Below are 24894 nucleotides of genomic sequence, written 5' to 3' on the forward strand. Positions count from 1 at the left end.
ACCTCTCTCCTCTCTCCGTAACGTCTCCTCTCTCACGCTCTTTGTCTCCTCTTTCTTTTGCTCCTAACATGATTTGCTCTTCATTTCGCTTCTCATCTCTTCCTCATAAAGTCCATTTTCTCTCGTTCCCTCCAGAGAGAACTCGCAGGGAAATCTATAATTATATAGATATAAATTCACAAAAACCTTCCTCCTCTATAACATCACACACAGGCGAGCAACAGTCTTGGTAACGCTCCTCATTACCATGAAATTTTGTACAAACGTTCATGGTCCCCACAGGATAAAATCCTATTAATTTCAATGATCCTTTGACTTCCCATCCAGCGCCATCATCAGGTCAAATTGTCGAGTATTTTGTTTTACAACCAAATAGCAGTAAACTAATGATATTCCTCTTATTGACAATTAGCACGTGTTAGCATGCTAACTGAGGTGATGATGAAAAACTTTGCCCAGTTTATGGTCAGAGGAAATGTTTCTTTGAATGAATGGAGCTCTGCATCGTCTACTGCAGTCACACAGAGGGGGTCGGGCTTGATGGCAGGTGTGCAAAGTGCAGGACGTTCACTTCAACGAGTGGTTCACATCCCGAGTCCCATCTATGGTTAGGTTTAGGCAAAAAGAGCCAGTTTGGTAGAGTTTGTGGTTTCAGTTAAATATGAATAAACACATTGTTTCATAGGTCACAGGAGACGTTTCCAATATTAAACCACAAATGAATTGTCTGTGTGTTTATCTGTTTCTGCTTTCAAATTGCCCTTTGAGGGATGAATAAAGTATTTTGAATCGAATTAAGAGATGTGCTCAAAGTGCTATAAACCAGTCACAATAAGAAGAAATTTCTCGTGTCTTACTTCGACTTTCTTTGTACCACGTCTTATTAAAAAGGCTTCTCACTTCTCATCTTCCTCTGTGTCACTGTATGATCTCATTCTCCTGTAAGGCCATAAAATCGACCAGGAAGCATCTTTTTTGCTCTCTCTCCTTCATTGTGATTTAAGACAGAAGAGGAGAATTTAAGAGATGCAAGTGGAGGAAGAAGGCAGCAAGGAAGAAACAGATTTTAATAAATGGCGATAGTGTCATATTTCAAAAGCCTGAGGGGACTGGACCCAGCTGCAGAGAGAAAGCAGAGAAAGAGGAGAGAAATTTTGTTTGCATCTATGTGTGTGTGTGTGTGTGTGTGTGTGTGTGTGTGTGTGCGTGCGTGCGTGCGTGCGTGCGTGCGTGCGTGCGTGCGTGCGTGTGTGTGTGTGTGCGTGTGTGTGTGTGTGTGTGTGTGTGTGTGTGTGTTTGATGGTGACTGGGGGTAGTATGAGTGTCCAAGTGAAAAATATTAGCCCTGCATGGCCGTCGCATGAAATTAATCAGTGTAAATGAACAAAGGGAAGCAGGTTAACAAACAGCCTACAACCCCTGAGACATCCAACAGCGTCACATGTTATTTCTCAGCATTCGTTATGTAAGCAAGGTGAGCGACAGAGCAGCACCTGCGGCACGAGGTACGTCCTCAATAGACGTTTCAAAGCCTTGCCACCATCTGCAGATGACAAGGGAGTGTGTTGGCTGAGATGCCTCGAAAACTCACATTCAGAGAAGCTTCTGTAAACTAAGCTCCAATCTCTGGAAAACAAACATTTCTAGGAAGAGGTCGTGAATTTGCTTGGACACAGAAACTCTTTCGAGCCATCGTTGAGCAGCTAATTGTGATACTGTATCCCGAGGCCGTTCTGTGCTGGCTTCTTCTCGTCATAGTCACTGTGTGTTGCTCAAAGGCACTCCAGCAGGTCATGCTTGCAGGCGTTCAGCATGAGAAACACACAGTGACCCCTCAGTGTGAGAGAGTATATAGGATATGGTCATATATAATGAAACAGCAGCAGAGATAATTCACTTTGACAGCCTGTCAGTAAAGCTTACTGTTGAACATGCGCCCACCTCTTCCACCATATAGTGTGTTACAAAAAGCCCCTCCATAATCCTGATGATGACACCAGCCCGAAGCTGAGTGTTGACCTGCGGCTCATTCAGTGTCTTTAACTGTGCATGAAGTTCAAGCTGTTTTTATTTTCTGCTTTTGTGCTTTCACAGTCAGAAGCTGTTCCTACAAACTTCAGCTGCACATTGATTTCATCCCCGAGAGGAATCATCTCTTCCAAAAATCAGTCTTTGTTTTCTCTTCACCTGACAGACATGGCCAGAGTTTTGTTCGCTGCAAAACATTAGACATGAACACCAAAGAATAAGTCCTTCAGGTCACTGAAAAGCGAGGGGCTGCACTGGTCTGGTCATGGTGCTACAGGTGCCGGTGAGAGGATGAAATAACATCCAGGCAGTCCACTTTGAGTAACACCAGGTTCAGATTCAGAAAAACTTTATTGATCCCTGCAGGGAAACGAGTGGCAGTACAGCTTGCTCAACACACAGTTAGAGAGAAGGATAAAATACTTAAAAAGGTAAGAAGAAATGTGATGACATGGCCATATTATGAATTATAATAGTAAAAAATATGCAAATGCAAATGTGATTGTGCCGGTTGTAATGCAAATGTGCAAATGGTAAATGAAATAACACTAAGAAAAATGCACAATACAGTAAAAATGATGCTGTACTTCATTACCATATGTAATGGTATTACCATGGTACACCATGTGTTTGAGATGTATTACTGCACAGTGGTTCATGATACTATGAGGCAGGATTTTACAGCTCTGAAAATGCACCATAGCATCAAACATCTTATCCCCTGCCTCAGTGACTGAAAGGTAAAAAGAAGAATGACGTTGCTAGATTACAACTAATAATGCTAACAAAGTGCAGCGCGTTGCAGCAAAATTTTGGTCACCTTTTTTTTGCAGAGCCTCTGCATCAAGACTCCATCTGTGCCAACGCAAACCCTCCTCATTAACTGGAATGAATGAGTAGCTGCTTTGCTTCGATGCTGAACTAGTGGTGGTCTGCATGCAGAGAGTCGGCACAAGCCATTCTGGAAAATGTAAGACATCATTAGGTGGATTTCTCTTCAGCCTGAAGTCAAAGCGAAGCTTATAAAATGTCTATGGGGGGGTCGTACAGAGGGGTCAGGAATGTAAATATGAAGCAAATGTGTTGTCATGTTCAGCAGTTCATCCTCAGGGTATGTTTGATTTATTAAAAGTTGCTGAAACGATAAATCATGAGAGACAAACGCAAAAGGGAAGACATAATAATTTTGATGTCAAAGATCAACATATAGATCGTGTGTGTGTGTGTGTGTGTGTGTGTGTGTGTGTGTGTGTGTGTGTGTGTGTGTGTGTGTGTGTGCGTGTCAGACTGGGGAGTCACTGGCAGTCATTTATTTTGGGGTGTCACAAACTATAAAGGTTACGGGCCTGTGACATTGACTGCTGCTGCGTTCGCTGCATCACTTTGTACATTAGCCGCATACATTATACAGAGGCATCAAGCGGCCACTCAGATTCGATCTGACAGCTTGTCGTTATGAGTTACAACCACCTTCTCTTCAGTATGAAATATACCATAGTGCCGGCTGGCTGACTGAACATCCACAGACGTCGAGGCAGAAAGAGTTCCTCCTGGCAGGATGTTCAATAGCGGACGACAACGAACTCAACTTAAGCCAACAGCAGCGTCAGCGTCGGTTTTAAGGGAGTCTTAAAGGAACATACCGTTGTTTTCTAAGTCAAATCATGTACATACATACAGCCACTTTTCAAAGCATGCTCCAGCATGCGAAGTTTCTTTTAGCTTCATGTTTACATGAATATCGCTGGTGATCAGGAATCAGGCTGCACATGCTGTTCTCTGTGTTTTATTTTTGATGATATCTGGTGATTTTGGTGGTGATTCATGGCTGATTCATAAACATATCTGAGCTTGTATTTGTCACAGGACATGTAGTGCAGTGCAGATGCTACAGAGGATGTTAAACCTTCAGTTGTCATCCATCCACCCATCTTTCATCCACCTATCAGGCTCCATCTCTTCTGTCACTCTTCCTCTTTCTACCACTTTCACATTCCTCTCTTCAAGCCTTCCTCTTTCCTTTACATGCCTCTTCATGCCCGACATTCAGAGCGACCCAACAAACCACAACAGATTTTTCTCTTTTCATAACTGACAGCTGGACTGCAACCATTTCACACACGCACGCACACACACGCACGCACACACACACACACACACACATCCCTCCTGAGACTTCTTCAAGGTCAGGACACTCTTCAGGCTCTCTTTGTACACCAGGATTTCTACATAAACCAAAACTAGAATAATGAATAACGACACAGCAGAACATTAAGGCTCATACAGTGTTTAGACCATCACAACATCTGTATTGTTTGGCTGATGTATTTCAAACAGGCCAAAGCAGCATGAGTGTGTGTGGGCTGGGAAGCTGATCTGATTCATTGACCTTCAGTCACCTATTCGTTGTAACTCTCATTCACTATCTCGGCGTTCGCTGTGTGTTTTTTCCTATATGGACTTAAGGAAGAGTTGTTGTTTCCAAGGTGATATAACTTGCTCTCTCTAACCAAATCTCTCAGCGTTTTCCTCAATAACTGACAAAACGCTGCAGCTTTAAATGAAAGTTAATCATTTCAAAGGCTGATATAACAAAGCAGCAGCACCAGGTGGAAATGTGGTGCATCCAGTAATATGAGGTGACTGTGTACGTTGTTTTAAAGTGAGTCAAATCCAATCCTAAAACACTAATTAGCTAATGCACAACATTTATCACATTTGACACTGAAGGCTAATTAAGCTGGTTGCACATAACAATCAGTATCAATGCAGTTAGGCCGGGATGCTCATTAGGATGCATTAACATCAATGCAGGTCTCTGACCACACAGCTGGATTTTTAAACCAATCAGCCTAAGTGGTATTGAAAACATCTCCGCCACAGCGGGCAGCCATTCCTCAAACTTTTAACATGCAGCGGAGGATTAAAACATGGTTTTTCATTCCTGAGAAGGGAAGGGAAAATGATGTTTCTGAAATATAATTTAAACATCAGCAGCATGAATACAGATTTCTAATCTGACCACAGTAATGGATTTGGTGTTGCTCTGCTTTGTCCTCTAACAGTTGTGTCTCTTCTTCTGTGCTTCTTCTTTCTCATTTGGATCTTTCAAACAAAGCCGTAAAGGAATTTTCCACTGATGAACCTCTTAAAAGCGTGTAGGATTGGCTTCGATAAAAGAAATGTTATGGACACCCATTATGTTCCTTCTGGTGCATCATTATTATATTTACTACTCCATAACATTTAAATATGTGATAATGTTCTTAATCGTTGCTCTAAAACTGGGATATGGATAGTCAAAGGTGAGCGTCAAAGGCACTGAAGCATAAACATATCTTTAAAAACATGTAGAGCTCAGCAGGAGGGTAATAAACTACGACCATTATACTTTATACGTGCTGTATTACTGATGCTGAGTTTTGTCTCCTTTCAACATCTCACTGTTCGACTGCTGTAAATTTCTTTGTCATGATGTCAGCTTGACGCACTCTCTGATTGGCTGACTGCTCCGTCTACGGTCACCAAATAAAAAATCATGCTGATAAAAGGACGTCGGGATCACGTCAGTTATATTTCTTACAAGTGTTTTCTTTTTACAGCCTTGAAGCAGGGCCCAGGCTCGGTGTCTGATTGGCCGGTTGGACCACCCGCCTGCTTTGTTTTGTCTGTCACGGGGCCAAGAACTTCTGTGTACCGCACATTGTTTCTTTGCTAATCAGACAGAAGGCCATGAATCAACAAACTGCTGTGAGGACGGGATTTTTTCTCTGCGTTCAAGTATGGAAAGTTGGCACTGCCTGTCTTTAGGTCCTCCAAATTCTGTTCATTGTTTGGGAGACTTGAGATGATTTACTGTGCGCTGCTGCGGACTTATCACATCCAGCTCCATAGGGACAGTGCAGTGTCCTCTCTCCTGAGTCGTGACTGTAGGTCCTCTCTGTTTTCTTGTTTTCTGAAACCCTTCAGACCAACCTGAGCCACCTGACAACACCGGCACTAATTAACCTCTCAGCTGGAGTTGTTATTGCTCCATTAAAACATCATACTAACATCACAACTGAAAGGTGATCGTAAAAGCTGACGTGAGGCTGCAGGAGGAGAGCTGTTTTTACATTAATAAGAACTGTCAGTCTTGTCTTGCTTATTTTTAGTTCAATCAAATGACAGCTCGACAAGAACATTGATTGATTCTGTATTGGTTCTTCAGGTCTATGAGTGTGTTGATGAGAATATACGCTGTGTTTCCTCCACGCGTGTTTTTTAATGTGCGTTCGGCATCAGAAGCAGCAGGATGACCTCCAGTCTCTGAGCCCCTCGGGATGCCATAGACGTTCCACCGCAAACAATGTCGTTCCTCCTTTTCTGACACGTGAGCAGACCTCACACTAAAAATATACCTTTCAGAGAGACTTGAGTTAAATAACAAGCGTGCCTGGAAGTCCAGGCAGGGAGGCGCTACTGCACAGTCATGGTCTGCAAGAGAAGCAAATATTTGACAGATGGAAAAAACTTGTAAAGACCATTTTTTAGTGTAAGCACCAAATCTTGGGTATCATATTGACATTGCCTTGAAATGAATCTAATTTAATTCAGTGATGCCCAGCTCTGATCTCACCAGCATACCCCCCCCCATATCCCATATTTACTCCTTAACATCTCTCTAAGGATCCCTGAAGTGTCCGCCTGTACAGTGGGAGCTGCACTGTATCTTTATATGCAGAAAATGTAGTTGTGGCTGTGACATAAAATGACAGATGTTATCTCTTCACTTGTGCAGTGTGCTGGAAAAGCCTCAACCTTCCTGCCGCCTGGTCAAAGGACAACAGGGGGTTCAAAGAGAGAGTCTCTCTCTGACACGCACATCCTCCTGCCTCGCTGTCTTTCACCGCTGTCTCGCTGCTCCCCTTCCTTTCCTCCCTCTGATCCTTCCTGTTGTTGTATTGAACCGATGCCAGGAGGTCTTTGTTGTTGGAGGACGGAGGACATTGGCCATTAAAAACCATCATGTTGAGGCTGAAATATCCTCCTCTGCTTTAAAGAGCAACTCAACACCAGGCTGAGAATCAGCGTTTCACTGCCCTCGCGGGCTGAATGTTTTGTTTCATAGGTGTGCTCTGCTGCACCTGTAAGCACACCAGAAACACGTCACTGGGAAGCTCCTGTTCACTCCCAACTCAAGAATGCGTCAACAAAGAAAGTCATAAGTGTTTCAGACATGCACATTGCTATCTAATAATGACTGCAAAGAGATGAAGAGAAACACTACAGGAGGAAGCGATGACGATGATTCTAGTTTCCGGTCGTGCCCCCCACCCCACCTCCCCCTCGGCGGTGTCATTGAAACAGAAGACATGTTCAGAAGACCTTGTAAGTCTGCGACTGCAGATGTGTTTGCTGTTTGTTTCTGGAAGCTTTACACACAGCAGCTCCCTCAACCTCAGGCCTGATGCTGTTTCAAGGTTGACAGCTCAACGAGTTGAGTGACAGGTGCAGCGGTATGAAGCGAGTGACAACGGAGAGGGCGAGACGCGCCGCGCACTTTGCTGACTGCTGGCGAAAAGTTGCACGCTGTGGAGTTAAATCATAGGTGACAGACAGCAAAGCATCGCCCTCCTACGACTGCAAATAGAGCTCACTGTCATTTTTTCCCCTTTCTCTGTCTGTCTTAACGATTGCACACACGATCATATAAACACTCTGCAGCTGGATGTTCAGCAACTGTTCGTTTTATTGCAGAGGGAGGGCTCTTTGGAGAAGATGTACTGTAGATAAGATTTATCCCACGACAAGAGCAGCGATAAAAAATTACAAAATAACTGACATAACTTATTAACATCATGGATGGATTACAGACCAGGTACATTTCAAGTCCAGAGCCCAGGCCCAGAGTCTATACACAAAGTATCTGTTCACATTTCTTGTTAGTAACTGAATCAAACAACTACAAAGAGATGCAAAAAGACCAAAAAGAGACACAACACCGCCACAAAGACAGGAAAAGCTAGCACAAAGAGACGCAAAGTGACCATAAAGAGATGCAAAACAGTGATGGATATTATTTCATATCAGAGTACTAATATGAATATTGTAGTTGTTTATTTGGCATTCATTTATTACACAGAATAAACAATGCAACTACTGTGATATATATAATATTATCACATATAATAATGATAATAAGCTTTATTTGTACAGCATCTTGCAAGAAAGCGTGCTTCACATAAAAAGGACACAGAACATAAAAAGAGGGATAGAAGATTAATGTAAAGCAAGATGGAAAATAACTTGATAGTTATAGTAAAAAAAAAAGGATGAAAATAAGGAGAATGCATAAAATAAACTAAAAAAATAAAATATAAATAAATATAAATATAATGTAAATAAAACGTGCAAGAAAAGTGCAAAAGTTTCAGGCCTGTATCAGGAAGTTGTTGCTGGTTAAAGGCTAAAGTGAAGAAATAAGTTTGTAGTTTTCCATAAAATATATTCTGGTCGCCGCCTCCCTGACATCTACAGGTAGTTTGTTTCAGAGCTTTTAATAATGTACAGCTAATTGTTAGCAAGGACCTTTAAATGCAAGTCTTTTTTTTACTCATTTAACCCATTCAAAACTGTGCCCCAGCCTTGATTGAAGAGTTTGTAAAGCCACCCCTGATTTTAGCTGCACTCTTTTTGTTGTGGATGAAAGCATCTGTCCAAATTAAACAGCTCTCACATCCAGTAAAAAGACAGATGATATTCACTGTCATCCGCTGAGCTGCCGGGATGCTCTGACAGCAAAACGTCAAAGTTTAATGGCACCGATCTGCAATGTGGGTTAACCTGCGACATTATCATACTGCAGCGGTCTGCAAGGTACAACGGTGCATTCATTCTTAATGTGCAGCACACGCGCACTCACTCATACACATATCAGTATCAAATTAGGAAGTGCATTTAGATGAGGTAGTATGTGGGTCACAACACATCAGTGTGTGCACGAATATGGGTCAGAATACATCATACATCCCCTTAATCTCTCTCCCTCTCTCTCTCTCTCTCTCTCTCTCTCTCTCTCTCTCTCTCTCTCTCGCTCTCTCTCTCTCTCCCATGTGGGATAGATGGATGGCAGAGAGACAGATTATCACACCCTGCTGGCCCACATTCCTCCGTTCCCCTCGTTTAATCATCCACCTCTTTTCCTCACTCGTTCAGCTCTGACCATCGCTCGTCGTTATTGTTGTGGTCGCTCGTTGGGCTCGTTTATCTCCATGAAACAGCCGCTGACCTGCTAATCAGGCCTAATTCCGATGACATCACCACTCATGAATTATGGGAAGCATGATGCAGCAGAATTAGGTTTCCAGTGCAGCGTTGTCACGTCTTATGATGCTCCAACTGTTCTGTTTATTTTATATCTGCTTCGCCAGCAGGTACACAGGATAGCTGGATGCATACAGTAGATGCAGAGAGAGCGATAAACAAGTGAGCGTGCACATGCACTATTTTGTCTGGATAGCAAGAGGGAGAGGTTCACTCCTGGCGTCTGAGTTACTTGTGATAAGATTCTGCTTTCTTGCTTACATGTGAGTTGATCTGTGGGGAACAGCTAGAAAGCAGATCTGAACCGATTCTTAGCTTGTTGTAGTGAAACCTACTTGCAGCTGCTGGCGGCGTGGGTTTGACAGGAAGAAGGAACAGAAATGTTTTAATGAGCAGGAAGCCTGAGAGGATTGCTAGAAGTCTTAATGTGTCGATACACAGAGTTTCAGAAAAACCTGCATAAATAAATCAGCTCTAAAAATGTGTATTTCTATTTTTAAAAAGTGCACAAATAGATAATAGAAACTCAGTGTGGCATCTCTGTGGCACAAACCAAGCCCAGAATAGATCCTGGCAATGACTGCGCTATATCTTTCTGTAATTGGTCAGTGATCTCTGTAAATCTGGCTTTGATTGATCAATAAACACCGCAGATCAACTTATGATTGGCCAATGCCCACTAAACGTCAATATGGTGGGTGAGTGAGCTTCATAGATTCAAGTCCAAATGGTCAGGGAGCACTTTAAATCCAGCTGTGATTGGTCAATCAAGCCTTCCACAGTGCAGAAAATACCGTCTACTGTCGCACACACGCACACTGTAGATACACACATACTGAATACACACACAGCACAGGAGGATGTGTGTCCCCACACATGCACACACTTGACCATTTCCACCGAGGCCACGCTGTGATTACTGTTTTCACCACAGAGTCTGTGGCTCAGATGCATTTGGCCACAACGTGACTAATTTCCTGTCGCTGCCATCTCACCTCTCTACAAGTCACAACACCTGTCCTCCTCTTCCTCCTCCTCCTCCTCCTCCTCCTCCTCCTCCTCCTCCTCCTCCTCCTGGCAGATGGATCAGAATATGTCTTTTTTATCTAACGATAAAACAGGTTTGATCAGAAACTGTGAGACCATGAACAGTTTCCCTGCACCTGCCTGCAAATAACAGCTGAAGAAAGTAAACTTGAAACAACAATATTCTGTTTTTTCATTTTTGTCATTTCTTATTCTGTTGTGGACATTATTACTTTGATTGACAGGTGTCTCAGCCTGTCAAATACAGCTGAGGAGATCACACCAGTTTGTCCCTTCATCTCCTTTGAGGCTCGCCTTGTTGCTCCTTTTTTTTTTTTTTTTTTTTGCCAAAAACAGCAGAAAAGCAAAAAGCAGTAAACCAAAACTCCATTTTGGTTTACATTTCTGCTCTGTCTCTCTGCATGAAAAGGCAGAGATGCCCTGAAATGCATGCTGGGATCAACGCCAGTCGACAAGGGAAAAGACTTTTGCTGTGTCCCAAATCACCATACTAATTCTGTGCAGTATATGCAACGTGCTAATCATCATAGTACACTCTTTTATCAGTTAATATAAATATATCAACATACTTTACCATTTTATAATTGCAATACATTATACAATATATCTGATTTTGGCTGAAATGTTCCTTTAATGAGTATTGCGCCAATAGATTTTCGGTCTACACAGTCAGTTGCTCATTAAGCCTTGGGACATTATTTGAATAAGAACAGCATAAAGCTGCTGTCAAACTCATCTGGTCACTTAAGGCTATGTGGTTATATGCACTCGAGAAAAAGAAAGACAAAAGACGGAGCAGCGAACAGCCTTTTGACAATATGTCTGATGCCTTTCCTGTTAGACAATAATCTCTCTAACGACATCAGCACCTTTCTGGCCTAACGAGACAGTTCAGAGCTGTGAAATTGTTTTGACATTTTAAATAAAGGCGTAGAGGCGGGGGTGTCCACTGAGGGTTTGACAGGCGGCCACATGCCCAACCTCAGCAAACGATTTCGCATAAGACACCGCGGACACCATCTTTCACAGCATCGTGGAGTCCGTTTCAAATTGGAAATCTGTCCGTCAGTCCATCCTGTAACACTGAAGGATCCCCCACGCACGGCGCCTCAGGCTGATTTGTTGAAAATCAGACCAATCTGCCTGAAAGTGTTTCTGTTCGTCTGCTGGGTCACTGAAGGAGGATTACGCCCAATCCAGTGAGGGCCGGTGGCTCGCGGCAACTGGAGCAGACAGATGAGCAAAAGCCAAAATAGTCATAACATCATATTACAGAGGCCTGTTTGAGACAGACCTCTCCCTTTTGAATTATAAGACTGTGATCTCTTTCTCTGCGTGACCCTCCTCACCTCTTTCTTTGCTTTTCTATGTGTGACTCCCTGTGAGGCTCTTGCCCTCTGGCTCATTCATCCCTCTCTTTCTTTCTTTGAACTGCTGCGTGGGGGATAATGATCGGTGAGAAAAGGGTGGAGGAAAAGATGATATAGAGCCGTAGAGGCTCAGGAAGAAGCAATGTTTAATCACGTTAACACAGCTGCGGCACACACCCCTCTTTGTCGCCGTCCCCTCTGGACACACACACAAACACACGCACTTATGGATAGTACGTGTTGTATAACATGTTATAGATGAAATTATTGCATTTGTAGGGTTGTAAACAGACAGTCTGTCCATCCATCCTCACAACTGATTGATGTTTGTGACCAAACCAGTTCCATCTGTCCTCTGATTTGGAACAATACATCCATCAGCTCTCAGTCTGCCCGTCCATCCATTTCCTTCTTGTTCTCATTAAAGAGCTGATTAAATATTAAAGGTGTTCGCTTTTTATCCTCCCATTTCCATTCATCAGTTTGCGGATTACTGATTAATTCAGAGGGAACGTACCAAGCCTAATGCACATTTGATCTACTTTTCTCATTTATCGTTTTTGGCTTGATTTCCGACCTCCAGGCAGTCACTTGCATTCACTTCTGTTCAGTGTCCATAGAAATCATGTTCATATAATCAGTTTTATTTTACTTTCTTAACCACTATGGGACTGGAGTTACCTCTGGAGTAGCTCGAACAGATGAGTGAGTCGGGGATTGTGCTCTTCTGTGTGGCCTGAGCAGGTTAACTGCCTCACTGTCAAGAAACAGTCTGCAATATCTGTACAACCACAACTGGTTATGAATGGGCAAAAATCTTGGATATGGTGAATTAAAAAAAACAAATGCTCATTTCTGGTCTATGACAGGATGTGAACTGGTCTCATGCATCAAAGTCAGAAATCTTCCCACCAAACCTCACTTAGTGCATCGGTGCATGGGTCAGGCTACTTCCTGCGCTGGCAGCTCAGTGTTGGACATAAATCCTGTTTCGAAGAACTTCTGGAGCTAACAAAGCTAACGCAAAGCAGCAAAAACTGCAGTTCCTTCCATGGCCAGTTGAGGGTGGCTCCAAAAATGAAACAATCCCCTTGGACCCTCATATTGAAATGCCCAGATTTGCAGCAGAAACGAATATGTTTACAGCCTGGTACAAAAAACTGTCTTTGTGTTTCTAGCTGATTTCCCCATCCATGACAGTTGTATGGGGGTGAATTTTTATATAACTCACTCACTTAAATTATATTAAGTCTTAAAGTTATGCAAAAATTAAGGCATTGAGTGACAGCTAGCCGCTAGGTTTCAACTAAAGCTAGTGCTGCCTGGAAGGAATGACAACTCCATCAATCGAAATAGTGCGATATGCAGTTTTGTAGTAAATAAGCTTATGTGCTGTGGTCCTTTGATGTTTGATCCTCTACATATGCATCCATCCATCCATGGTGACACCGAACAGCTGAGCCAATACGTCCATTACCAAATGACAGAGCTAATGAACTGAGGAGGAGAATGCAGCGAGTGTACTGAAGTCAAAGGGAGCCAGCGTTAGTCAATACTGGCACCAAAGACATTAGCAAAGACATTTACCCTTCACTTCTCCTTCCTGTCCCCTCCCCTCCCGCTCTCCCCCTTTTCTTATTCTCTCAAACGTTCCAAGCCACCTCCCTCAATTTCTCTCTCCGCTCCTCTCCTCTCCCTGACTTCCCCTCGAGAGCGATGCTGTGTCCCCCCGACACCCATTTCGCTTCCCATGCTGCTTCTTGCTCCTGTCCACTGCTTTCCTTGTTTCATCTGTAGCTCACACTTCCTTTCTTTTATTTCAGCCATGCCTCATCGACTCTCTCCTCTGCTTATTCAGATGTTTTATTCTGGATAGATAGATAGATAGATAGATAGATAGATAGATAGATAGATAGATAGATAGATAGATAGATAGATAGATAGATAGATAGATAGATAGATAGATAGATAGATAGATAGATAGGAACTTTTCTGTAATTGCAGACACAGTTGCACAAATTTGACTACTTGTGGAGAGTATTATTATTATTATTAGTATCAATGGGCCCTGATGGGGGCTTAGTGAGGTGGAACAGCCTTTGATATTTGCTGACCCGCTGGGCCGTGAAATCTCGCTGCATATGCACGCTCCTCATATCCATTTAAATAGATTTAAATAAACGACCTTACACTGTGACTAGATTGGACGCGAGCGTAGATGGAAGGGCGGACGGACAAAGAGAGATAGGTGGATGTGATAGAAGGTAAAATGCCATTAAATGAAGCTTTTCCCTACCATTTCCATAAAGCATGGGAATGCGATGATTGATGGCTCGGTGGCGGGAAGGCGAAGCGCTGTGGCGCAGCGCTGATAGATGGATGGAAGATGTGTGCAGCGAGGGGGAACAGAGGGAGATTCCATTTCAGATCTGCCCTCATCTGATGCACACACACGCCAGCGCACTAATATGCAGATTGTGTTTAGCCTTTATCTTTTGTAAAGATATGGGAGGGACACACACACACACACAGATATGCAATTATTTTGCACATGGCAAGCACTCAAATACGAATCAATCTGTAACTTTTTATGACTCATAACAGTCATGACAGAGTTTTGACATATCATGTATTAGACTGTTACATCACAGGATAACAGTGGTTTTAAGAGCAATCTGCCTAAAAAGACTGAATGCATGCGAGAAAATATCTGAAACAACTCACTTTACTTTCAGTCGTTCTCTGTCTCTAAATAAAACTGCTTTTCTATCACTCAATGACTTTGCCTCTCTTCCAAATATGAAGACAGATGTGAATGTTTATGTTGGCAGTTGGGGCCTAAATGCCCTTCTCTGGGGCACAGCAGCAGCAACCCTGAGGCACAAACAGCTGCCATGTGGGACACATCGGCCTCCTTTACACGCTGCAAAAGCACCCAAAGGTGGGTCAGGATAAAGTTTTCAGAACCCTCGTTTATCCTGGAAAAGTTTTTAAACACAACCTCGCATCAGGTGGGTGATCACGCTGTCCTATTGGTGATCACGAGCTTGATCAGTGGAGCAGTTTGACGGCCAAATAATGTTGTGATAAAAGTGTTATAGGCATTTGAACCACATCTGTTCGAGATCGTGACGATCAAACATTGTGTGGAGCCAACACTGAAGGGAAATATTAATGTCGTGGAGCTCCGAAAGCTTCACTAAAAACTGGATGTCGAGATGAAAAAACACTTTTAACGGAACGTTTAAAGGAAACTTTTGCGATGGCTGTCCTTTCTCGCTCTCTTTCCAGCTGCACTTTTACAGTTAAATGTAGAAATAGGTTGCGTCTTTCAACATGACCCACATGACGCTTTTAAAAGCGTGTTTCTTGATCTCTCCGGATTAGGTTTGCTTGTGTTTTGGCATCTTGATTAAAGTTGGAGAGAAATCACCCTCAGCAGCTTGGTGGGAGTCATTGTTCTGCACGTCAGCTGACTGATGGCGTATTGTGCCAGATTGTGCCACGACTTCTGTAAGCCATTTGTCTTGTCCTGTCAAACCCTAAAACTGTCTCTGCTGCTGTCATTTCAGTGTCCGATCAATACGACTTACCTTCACCCCATTCCCCTCCAGCTGTCATCAGAGCCAGCTGTCCGTGGGTCTATCCACTGCTCCCATCAGAAATCCTGCTCCACATCACGCCTATCCAGCTCTCCACTTCCTGTTCTTTCACCACCACCACCACCACTACACTCCATGCGTTATATTTCTGTATGGCTAAGTCACTACGGAGCCTCCTCCTCCTCACCTTCCTGTTGTGCACAATACGTCAAATAAATTCACTTCATTACTCCTCAAGACTTTCGTTCAATTAATTTGAAATTACACTATTACTGCAGATTGATTGAAGTACCAGATGGGAGCACTTACAACCACGAAGCAACAACCTGGCACACATGCACAACAGCCTGCTGTGGCTACACCATCTTGAACGCCACTGAAATTTCAACGAAATCAAGAAACCACCTAATCAGTGTGGAAACATGGGAGACAGCATGAGTCAAAATGATTTCTAATAATTAGGTTATACCTTTCCGAACTTTATTGGATTGCTAAAAAATAAATAAAGGTAATTTATATATAGTTTCTCATCCCATAATCAGTGACGTCTTTCTTCTTATCTGTCCCTCTTCTGCTCTTCGTCCGGAGAGGGCTTCAGATCTTCAGATGATTTAGCTAAAATATCTCTGTCTAAATTATATTAAGCTGCTGTTTAAAGGCATTTAAAGAAAAAAAGTAACTAAGGTGCATACTGTATGGGAAAGGCACAGCTAGTTACAGAAATGCTTCTGGACCATCATAACCTGCTGCCATCCAACAAGAGAGACACCTAAAGGGAAAAATACTACATTTTCCACTATAGTCTAACATCTTGTCCTCACTGAATCTAACACTGCTGGAACCAGTGTTTTTCAAAGGAAAGCACAGGACTGTGTAAAATGTCAACCTATACAATAAGCCAGATGGAGAAATACCTTGACATATCTATAGAGCTGCCCACACCAAAGCTTTTTATCTGTCTCTTCGCTCTGTTCTTTTATTCATCACTCTATTTCTTTTCCTGGGAGGGATGCACTGTTGGTAGAGGTCTAAACGCCCTGCAGCGGACGGAGGGATTCCAGGTGTCAAAGGAAAGAGAGAAAGACTCAGAGAGGGGTGTGAATAATAGATCAGAGAAGGGAGGAGAAAGTGGGAAAGAGTCGGGAGGAGAGACATAAAAGGTGGAGAGAAAGAGAAAGAGATATAAAGAGGGTGTCGAAAGGAAACGAGAGCCAGATAGGAGGACGCCTGAGAGATGCATGGGAGTAAGAAAGAGGAAGTGGGATTGACAGTTTTCTTAAAGGGCAGTCGTGACAGGAAACACACTCGTCTATATCAGTTATGCATCCGTCCATCCATCCGTCCATCCATCTGTTCCTCCCTCCTTCCGTCTCTTCCCTGCCTGCAGTGTGGTCAGGAGTCGTTGCATAAGACAGCAGTTCATCTTTTATTGAGGAGGGAAGCTTCCATAAATACGTCTACCTTGTTCTCTGGAGTTTAAAAGCTCAACCTGCAAACCAGCTGAAAATAAACAAAGGATGCCCACAACAGCAACAAATCTAAATATACTGCGGACACAGCTGAGGGACACGACGTCTGCCCCCGGCCGAATTATTCAGAGGAAATGAAAAACTGATGTGTGACTTTAAAGGCCGATGACACCATTTTTAATGCCAGATACTTATCTATGCTGATATTCATTTATTTTAAATCTATGAAAAATTCTAATTTAAATACTTCTCAATGTAGTGCATGACTGCCCGGTATTCAACATGCAGTACAATGTGTAGTGTCTTTCAAGTGGTTTTACACATTTATCTTATATCTGTGTTTACATCCCTTCTGCATTAATCTGGAATATGTCATTTAGATTAGATTTCAAGTATTAAAGTAAAGTAAAAGTTATTAAGTTTTATTGTACAGTAATTATATTAGTTTATCACAACAGGATATTTGGTTATTTGGATGTATTTATATGTAACACTGCAGTAAATAGAGTACATTTGGTATGAATGTGGTGTATTAGATGGGTACACCCCTGTTTACAAGCCTGTATGCTCTCACTGTGTCATTGTAAACATCAGGTTTGATCTCATGTTGAACTTTATTGTCAAATGACTGTAAACACAGACACACATCTTTCTGCTTTGCTGTCTTGTATTTTTGTTTTCCACATGATTCCCAGATGAAGCTTCCTCTCATCACCTCACCCCACATTACAACATACGAATCACCCCCCTCTTGGTGTGTACAGAACAAATAACACTTAATACCAGGAGACTAATTAAAACCAAAAGAGGAGGAAGAATAACGAGTCTTGTTCCTTACCTGAGCAGATCAATTTCATCAGCATGAACCCCTGTTCACAGTGTTTCCTATTGGCACATCTCAACAGGCAGGAAGCCAACTTCAACTGGTCTCGACCACACAGTGCTGCTATATATGTAACTACAAGGAGAGAGAGAGAGAGGGAGGGAGGCAGATCAGCACATTAGTGAGAGAAGACAATGTGTGGAGCAGGCCTGAAGAGAGAGGGAAGGAAAACAAACAGCGGGCAGGTAGATGAAGAATGAGAGAAATAAATGAAGAGTGGGAGAGAAGCTGAGAGGAGGGAGGCAAGGAGGGAGGGAGGGAGGGAGCAGAGACTGATGTGCGAGTCACAACCTCCAAGCCCGGCTGTTTATAAAGCCCCGGGCATTGTGCGTGTGTGTGTGCGTGTGTGTGTGTGTGTGTGTGTGATGCAGTCAAGTGGCCACCCACGCCACCCCGTGTGTGAATATGTGTGTGTGCGCGCTTTGTATGTGTGTGTTCATTGCTCTTTCCGGAACATGGCCACAGGGTTCAAATGTACCAATCAATACCTGAACCACACACACACACACACACACACACGCGCACGCACGCACACACACGCTGCTTTACTATATGGTTGCATACTAAAACTACTACTTCTGAAATGAATAATGAAATGAAAATAATGATGCTGTTGGTTGTGAATATTGTTATGATGAAAAGCAGAATAAGCAGAACACACCACAAACAGATATAAATAAATACACATGTAAATAAAGGTCTTCCCACTTTAATCACTATGAAACAATCTTCCTGGAGCAATCGGTCAGAGAAGCTGCTTTGAATGTGATGTTTAATAGCTCGTAACATCTTTATCATGTTTGTGTTACAGCTGACCTCACGGTTTCTATGAGGCAGAGTTTAATGGGGCTTAGTTAAACATGAATCAGTCGGCGGCCTCCTCCGTCTTTCACACCTCTCTGCTCTGCCACTATACATCAAGTTGCCTGCGCTGACATTGTCCTCAGCACACCCTCCACGCTGCCCTGTCCTCTGATCCCCCACCGACCTGCAGGCACCTGTCAGCAGTGCTCACGATGAACGCTGGACGCGTTTGTGGGTTTATTTGATTGGACTACATTAGTATTAGAGTCCATTACTGGATTATAGTCCCATTGTTGTATTTATCTATTCATTTAAGGGAGTTTAACTGAGATCCAGGCTCTCTCTCTCTCTTAGGATCTGACATCTCTAACTTCCTGGTCATGATTTTTGTAATGTGATTTTAACACACAGCTCCTGTTGCATCACAAGACATCTGATTTTTAATTTATCAGTTGGTGATTTTTCTTGTTTTCTCATGAATGCCTTTGACTTCTTAATGATCATCACCTACAGTAAGTAACCCCTGCGGATGTGGGCCATTAAAGCCCATTGAGACACTGTATACGATGGAGGTCTTTATAAATAGATTTGAGCTGAATAAAGCCATTTCAAGCTGTCAAACACTCTGTCACCGTCACTGTCGAGTCATGCCGACGAGATGTCATGTCTCACTTCCTCTAATTCTGATAAATCATGAATGCTGTGTAAGATTTAATCCCTCACTTCCTGTCCTGAGGCAGAGCGCGTACAGGAGCATGGCTGCATATCCGTGTGTGTGTGTGTGTGTGTGTGTGTGTGTGTGTGAGAGAGAGAGAGAGAGAGTGAGAGAGAGAGAGAGAGAGAGAGAGAGAGAGAGAGAGTGAGTCATGTGAACGTACGATGCATTCTGCTTTGTTGTTACATAACTGTCCCTGCTCACACAGACAGATATTACAGTCAACACTCTCTGGCAGCTAGACTGAACTACATCTCTTCTCTACCTCACACACACACGCACACACACACACACACACACACACACACACACACACACACACACACACACACACACACACACACACACACACCAGGTTGTTGTGTGTATATGTGTGTGAGGGAGAGAGAGAGACAACAGAACTCACAGGATTTGTGTCAACTCCAAACCAACTGTGCAGTGCAGGAAAAAATGAAGCTACAACAAGAGGAGTGAGTGCGAGAAGAAACACAATAACACAACAAGACCTCACTGCTATATTTATATATATTATATATGTAGAGGCCATCTTTGCTTGCATTGGTTTATATGAAAGCACAAATTAATTTAATGTTTTGAGGTGAATAACGAGCTAACATTAGCTCTTTGTTTCCATATTTTTGGAGGTGCTGCCACAGCTCCACGCTGCAGGAGGATCCCTGCAACACAAGCTTTCTAAAGACAAATTTCAGACCTTCAGCTGCTGCATTGAAGCGTCATCATAAGCTGATTACTGTCACCAGGAAGTGAGCCTCGTTTTAAACAGAAGGTTGAAGTTTTATGTGCTTTATCGGGGAGAGCCTCAAAGAAATTACACTCCAACCCTTGTTTCTGAGACGCTGGATGAACCTGTGAGTTAGGAGTTTTTAGGAATGCTGGAATTATTTTATTTAACCTCTATTAACCAGGCTAGCTAATTCAGATAAAAATCGTACTTATGGTGCGAGACAAAAGGAGTATTGAAGGGGAAGTGTGCAGATAAGACAAAAAAAACAAACAACCCAAAGCAAACACACATTGAAAAAATCATGCAGCTCTGATACACAGTAAAAATTGCTATAGTGGAAAAACAAACTCACATGATCCTATTTAATGCATTTCCAGGCAGAAGGTGTTCAGGATTCAGATTTTTTTAGACTTGAATGCGGTTTCAAAATGGAGATGATGTCATTTCTCTACAGACTTGCATAGCTGCCAACAGGAGGCTACTGCCAGTTTCTCAAAATCACGTATGAGTGTCCTTAGAGAGAGTTTGGTTGGAGATGAAAGGCTTGTGAAAATCCAGACTGGACAGGAAGAGGAGAGTAAACACTGTACTTTCTTTAGAGTTTACATTCTGCTGGTCTGCATGCAAAACGCATTTCCGGAGAGAAGACTGCACATTATTGTTTGGGCAAAGCAGAACACAAACAGATGAGGATGAGATGAGAGTGATCATTGTTCTCTGTAAGTACAACCCAAAACACAATATACCCAACTGAAACAGTACAAAGACTATGTATTTATTGTGTAACCTCATCACTGATTTTTGTAAATATCTGCTTATTCTGAATCTGACGCAGCAACATGTTTCAAACACGTTGGGAGCAAGAAAAGACCAGGAAAGTAGTGGAATGCTCCAAAAACACCTGTTTGGAACATTTTACAGGTAAACAAGCTCATTGGTAACAGGTATGAAAGTGAGGATGGAGCGAGGTTCACCACTTTGTGAACACATGATTGCATGAAGGATATGACTACATGGGCTCAGGAGCACTTTATGAAGGTTGGAGCAACAGAAGTTTGAAGTTTCCACCCTAATTTATACCAACAATGTTGGTTTCCTTTATCCATGCAGATAATCACTCATTAGCTTTAACTATATAATTTTAGTGGCCTAAACTTGACCAAAACTTATTGTTTTTAGAGCATTTGTGCATCTAAAACCCCATTTTGTCAGGAGGACTCGATGAAATGGGGAAGAATAAAAAGACGTTCTTATTTAAGTGACTTGTCAAGTTGCCACAAAGCAGCACACACTCCTGAGGTGTTACACGAGCGCTGGTAGTAAAACAGCTCCAGATACTGTGCAGAGCTTGTAATACTCAAAAGCAGGCGATGATGGGGAGTGAAAAGAGGGAGAGAGTGAGGGACAGGACCCGTCAGAGAGAGAGAAGCTGAGGGAGTCAGGTATTGCCTGTAGCCATAACAGCACTCCATCATTTCTTCATCTTTCTTCCTGGTATTCCCTCTCTCTGATGCTCTCTGTGTCCCTCTCTCCCTCCTCTCATCCATCTCCTCCCAGCTCTCTCTGACAGTCTATTTGGCCCACACAGCCCTGTCATCCATTCAGCCTGTCAGTCCTGGCAATGGCACCAATCTCACACTGACTAGTGTTTGTAGCCAGGCAGGCAGGGCCCGAGGTTAGAGCGTCCGTGCCATCGCTGAAAGCCCGGGGGTTAAAATCCCATGACAGCGGGGTCACAGAGCCGACCCCACAGTGAGACGGTCAGGGGTCAGGCCCTCGTGGTGCACAGTGCTCATCCCTTGTTGTGAGGATTTCACGCAATCTGCATTTACTGTACTTAAAGTATTTCTGAGTACTCAAATGTGTTTTGTAACATTTTTCTGCTGTTATTTAAATAAACATTCACATTTCTTTTACAATCTTTTTCTTTATGCTTTTGGCTATCATTGCTATCTGTGTTTACTTTTTATAAGTACCATAAAGAGAGTTAAGGTCAAAGTTCAACTGAGAATCATCTCTGCAAAATAAACATTACTACTAACATTTTGGGTAATAATTTAAGACTTCCCTTTCCCTTTCTTTTCTCCCACGCTGTGTAATTTTGTTCCTGTAATTTCCTGAAAAGATGACTGCAAACAGAGTGATGCCTGCTACGAGCACTGCTACATTATTTACATTGACAGATAAAAACTGCATTATATGCTTGCTCTAAAAGCTACATCTCACTCATATATCCAGTTTTAGCTCATTGGATCTGACTTTAAAGAGTCAAACACGTTGCATAAATCTGTAAGTGTCAGACTAAAGTCAGAGGGCTTTTTGCAGCGTTGACCTTCACAGCTGAGTGGAGAGAGGAAGCCACTTAGATAACCCACGGAGGGGCTTTGATATCCTCTGGGGAGCGCAGCATTAAGACTGTGCAGCCCTGACACAGTGAGGCTCTTTAGATCAAGCTGTCCACCTCCGTCCCTGAAGAAGTCACACGTATTAAAACAACATGGCTTTTAACACAACAACACAGATGATCACACTGCTGCATCGAGGGAAAACTTGATTTTTTGTTGCCTATTTTTGTTTCTGTTATTTTTTATCTTGACCCATATGTTTCCACCTGCACCTGTTTGTATTCCCTCTCTTTTAAAGGTCTAAATCACTTTTACATAACTTCAGCCCTTTGGTGGATCACATGCGTGCTGATCTGAGTGATATGAACACACTTGGCCAGCGCTCCTCTCTGCGCTGTTACTGTTACTGTTACTGTAGGGTTGTAAGGCTTCTGTACTTCACTGCTGAAACAAGAGAGTTAGAGTGTGTGGGAGGAAAGCCTGGGAGGAAAGCTGAGCGAGAGGGAGAGATGAGCCTATCCAAAAATCACTATAACTCACCCACAACAGGGACCTACTGTGTGTTTGTGGCGCTCGCTTGTAAATTTGCTTTCTGTTATTTTTAATTTCCTCTTACAAAAATCTGTTTTTAACATCTCCTGTGCATAAACAATGTTTAATTCACTGCAAGTATCATTCTTGTTAGCCTGCCTGCAACGCACAGTGCATTGTTTTTGTGTTTACTGCTTTGGTTTCCCTCCTGTGTCATAATGATTGCACAGGAAAGTTCATACTCATCAAAGCCTTCACTCAAGCCTCATGGCCTGTGTGCGTCTGCATTTATTATGTATCTACCCTCATTTATTCAGGTTGCACCAGTGGAAGAAGTATTTACTTAAAAGGGCACTGCAGAAATTCTGAACAAGTATGTAAAGTAAGCAAAGTCCTGCATTCAGAATGTTTCTTAAGTAAAAGTACAAAAGTATAAGCCGCAACATGTACTTAAAATACAATTAAAAATGCAAAAGATGTCATCAGGCTGCTGGTTTTCTCATTAGTTTGATTATATATCAATTAGTAGATTAGTATCAATGATGCATTCATGCATAAGCAGCATTTTCATGCAATGTCAGGTGGAGGTGGAGATAATTTTAATAACTTTATTTACAGTTTGGTAGCCAGTTGTTATAGCTGAGATATTTTCCTACGGAATGTAGTGGAGTGGAAGTAGTCAAATAGAAAGTACAAATACCTTGAAATTGTATTTGAGTGGCACCACTGAATTAACTTGAGCCACACTTTACAGTGTTTTATTAATCTCCTGTTCGTGCCTGCATTGGAATATTACATAATATCACTGTGATACTGTAGGAGGTAAAATACTATGAAGGTAATGGACTCACTGTGAGGAAACCGAGACAGGAACTACAACCACACCTCCCGAAAACTCCCTGTTTCACTGTACCGGTAGTATATGTAGTTTTATGGTCACCACAGACTGAGTTTAGGTGCGGATGCGGAGAGAGAGACAGAAAGAGAGACAGAAAGAGAGAAAAAGAGAGAGATTAGCTGCTTACCTGCACAGATGTAGAAATGCAGGAAAGCAGGAGTCCTTTCATCAGCTCCTTCATGTCGCTTCACATCACTGACAGCAGCAACAGCAACATCCCGGAGAGATGAGCCAGTCCGAAGGTCCTCTCTCTCTCTCTCTCTCTCTCTCTCTCTCTCTCTCTCTCTCTCTCTCTCTCTCTCTCTCGGGACTTGGCCCACCTCCTCAGAATAGCGCTTCGTTAAACTCTCGGCGATACCCGAGATTTACCCGCACGATGATCAGCACTGAGCAGAGAAGCGCTCCGATCGTCCGAGCATCCTCCTCCGAGCGGTCCCGTCCTCACATCCTCATCCCCATCATCATCATCATCATCATCATCATCATCATCATCATCATCATCACTGTCACCATTCTCCAACCCGCAGAGCTTTATTGTCCTTCTTTCTCTACGAACATCCCTCTGTCGGTCACAGCATCAGCATCTCATTTCGCGTTTTCTCTCCTCATCCTCATCGTCTTCGTCTGACTCTGTCCTCGCGGCTTGCTGGCCGTGTCTCTGTCCCGTGGCTCGTCCCGTGGCTCGGCTCTGCAGCCCAGGAACTGTGTCATGCTTGGGTAGGGAAGCGCATCATCCAGGGCAGGCATATGCCGATGGTGAGACAGCCAGCCAGGAAATCCCTCACCAAAAACAAACCGTGATGCTCTGAGAAATTAGGACAACGGTGAAATGTGCAGAAATCAGCCCAGAGCCACGAAGACATATCAGAGTGTTACTGAACTGTAAAATTACATTTAGACCTTCAACTTTCAGAATCACGAACAGGAATTATCCATTTATTTAGTTGAGTCCCACAAACACAGTTATCTGTGGCAAAGATTTAAAAGCACAGTGACACCACAAAATTAACTGATTTCAATACATTCAAGGGATGTTACAGGAGAGCTGGAAGAGGTTAAAATAACAGATATTATGTTGACTTGTTCTAAATACAAAGAATTAAAACACACCCTTAAAGTTTATTAAAGTCCACGCACTCTCAGGGTAACTTC

The 24894-nt window shown here is 42.8% G+C and overlaps 1 protein-coding gene across 1 annotated transcript in view; it reads right to left on the bottom strand.

Moving 5' to 3' along the window:
• The window catches only part of bean1 (brain expressed, associated with NEDD4, 1), a 36920-nt gene extending 12345 nt beyond the window's left edge, over positions 1 to 24575 (bottom strand). Inside the window, exons 1-2 of the mRNA XM_070977684.1 lie at positions 23870 to 24575; positions 17660 to 17779 (exon numbers count right to left, since the gene is read on the bottom strand). Of these exons, the coding sequence (XP_070833785.1) occupies positions 17660 to 17684 (25 nt within the window). The 5' untranslated portion in view covers positions 17685 to 17779; positions 23870 to 24575. The remainder of the gene's footprint in view (positions 1 to 17659; positions 17780 to 23869) is intronic.
• Positions 24576 to 24894: the final 319 nt, after the last annotated feature.

The sequence above is a fragment of the Chaetodon trifascialis genome, chromosome 13 (genome assembly GCF_039877785.1).
Source record: "Chaetodon trifascialis isolate fChaTrf1 chromosome 13, fChaTrf1.hap1, whole genome shotgun sequence".
NCBI classification, from domain to species: Eukaryota; Metazoa; Chordata; class Actinopteri; order Chaetodontiformes; family Chaetodontidae; genus Chaetodon; species Chaetodon trifascialis.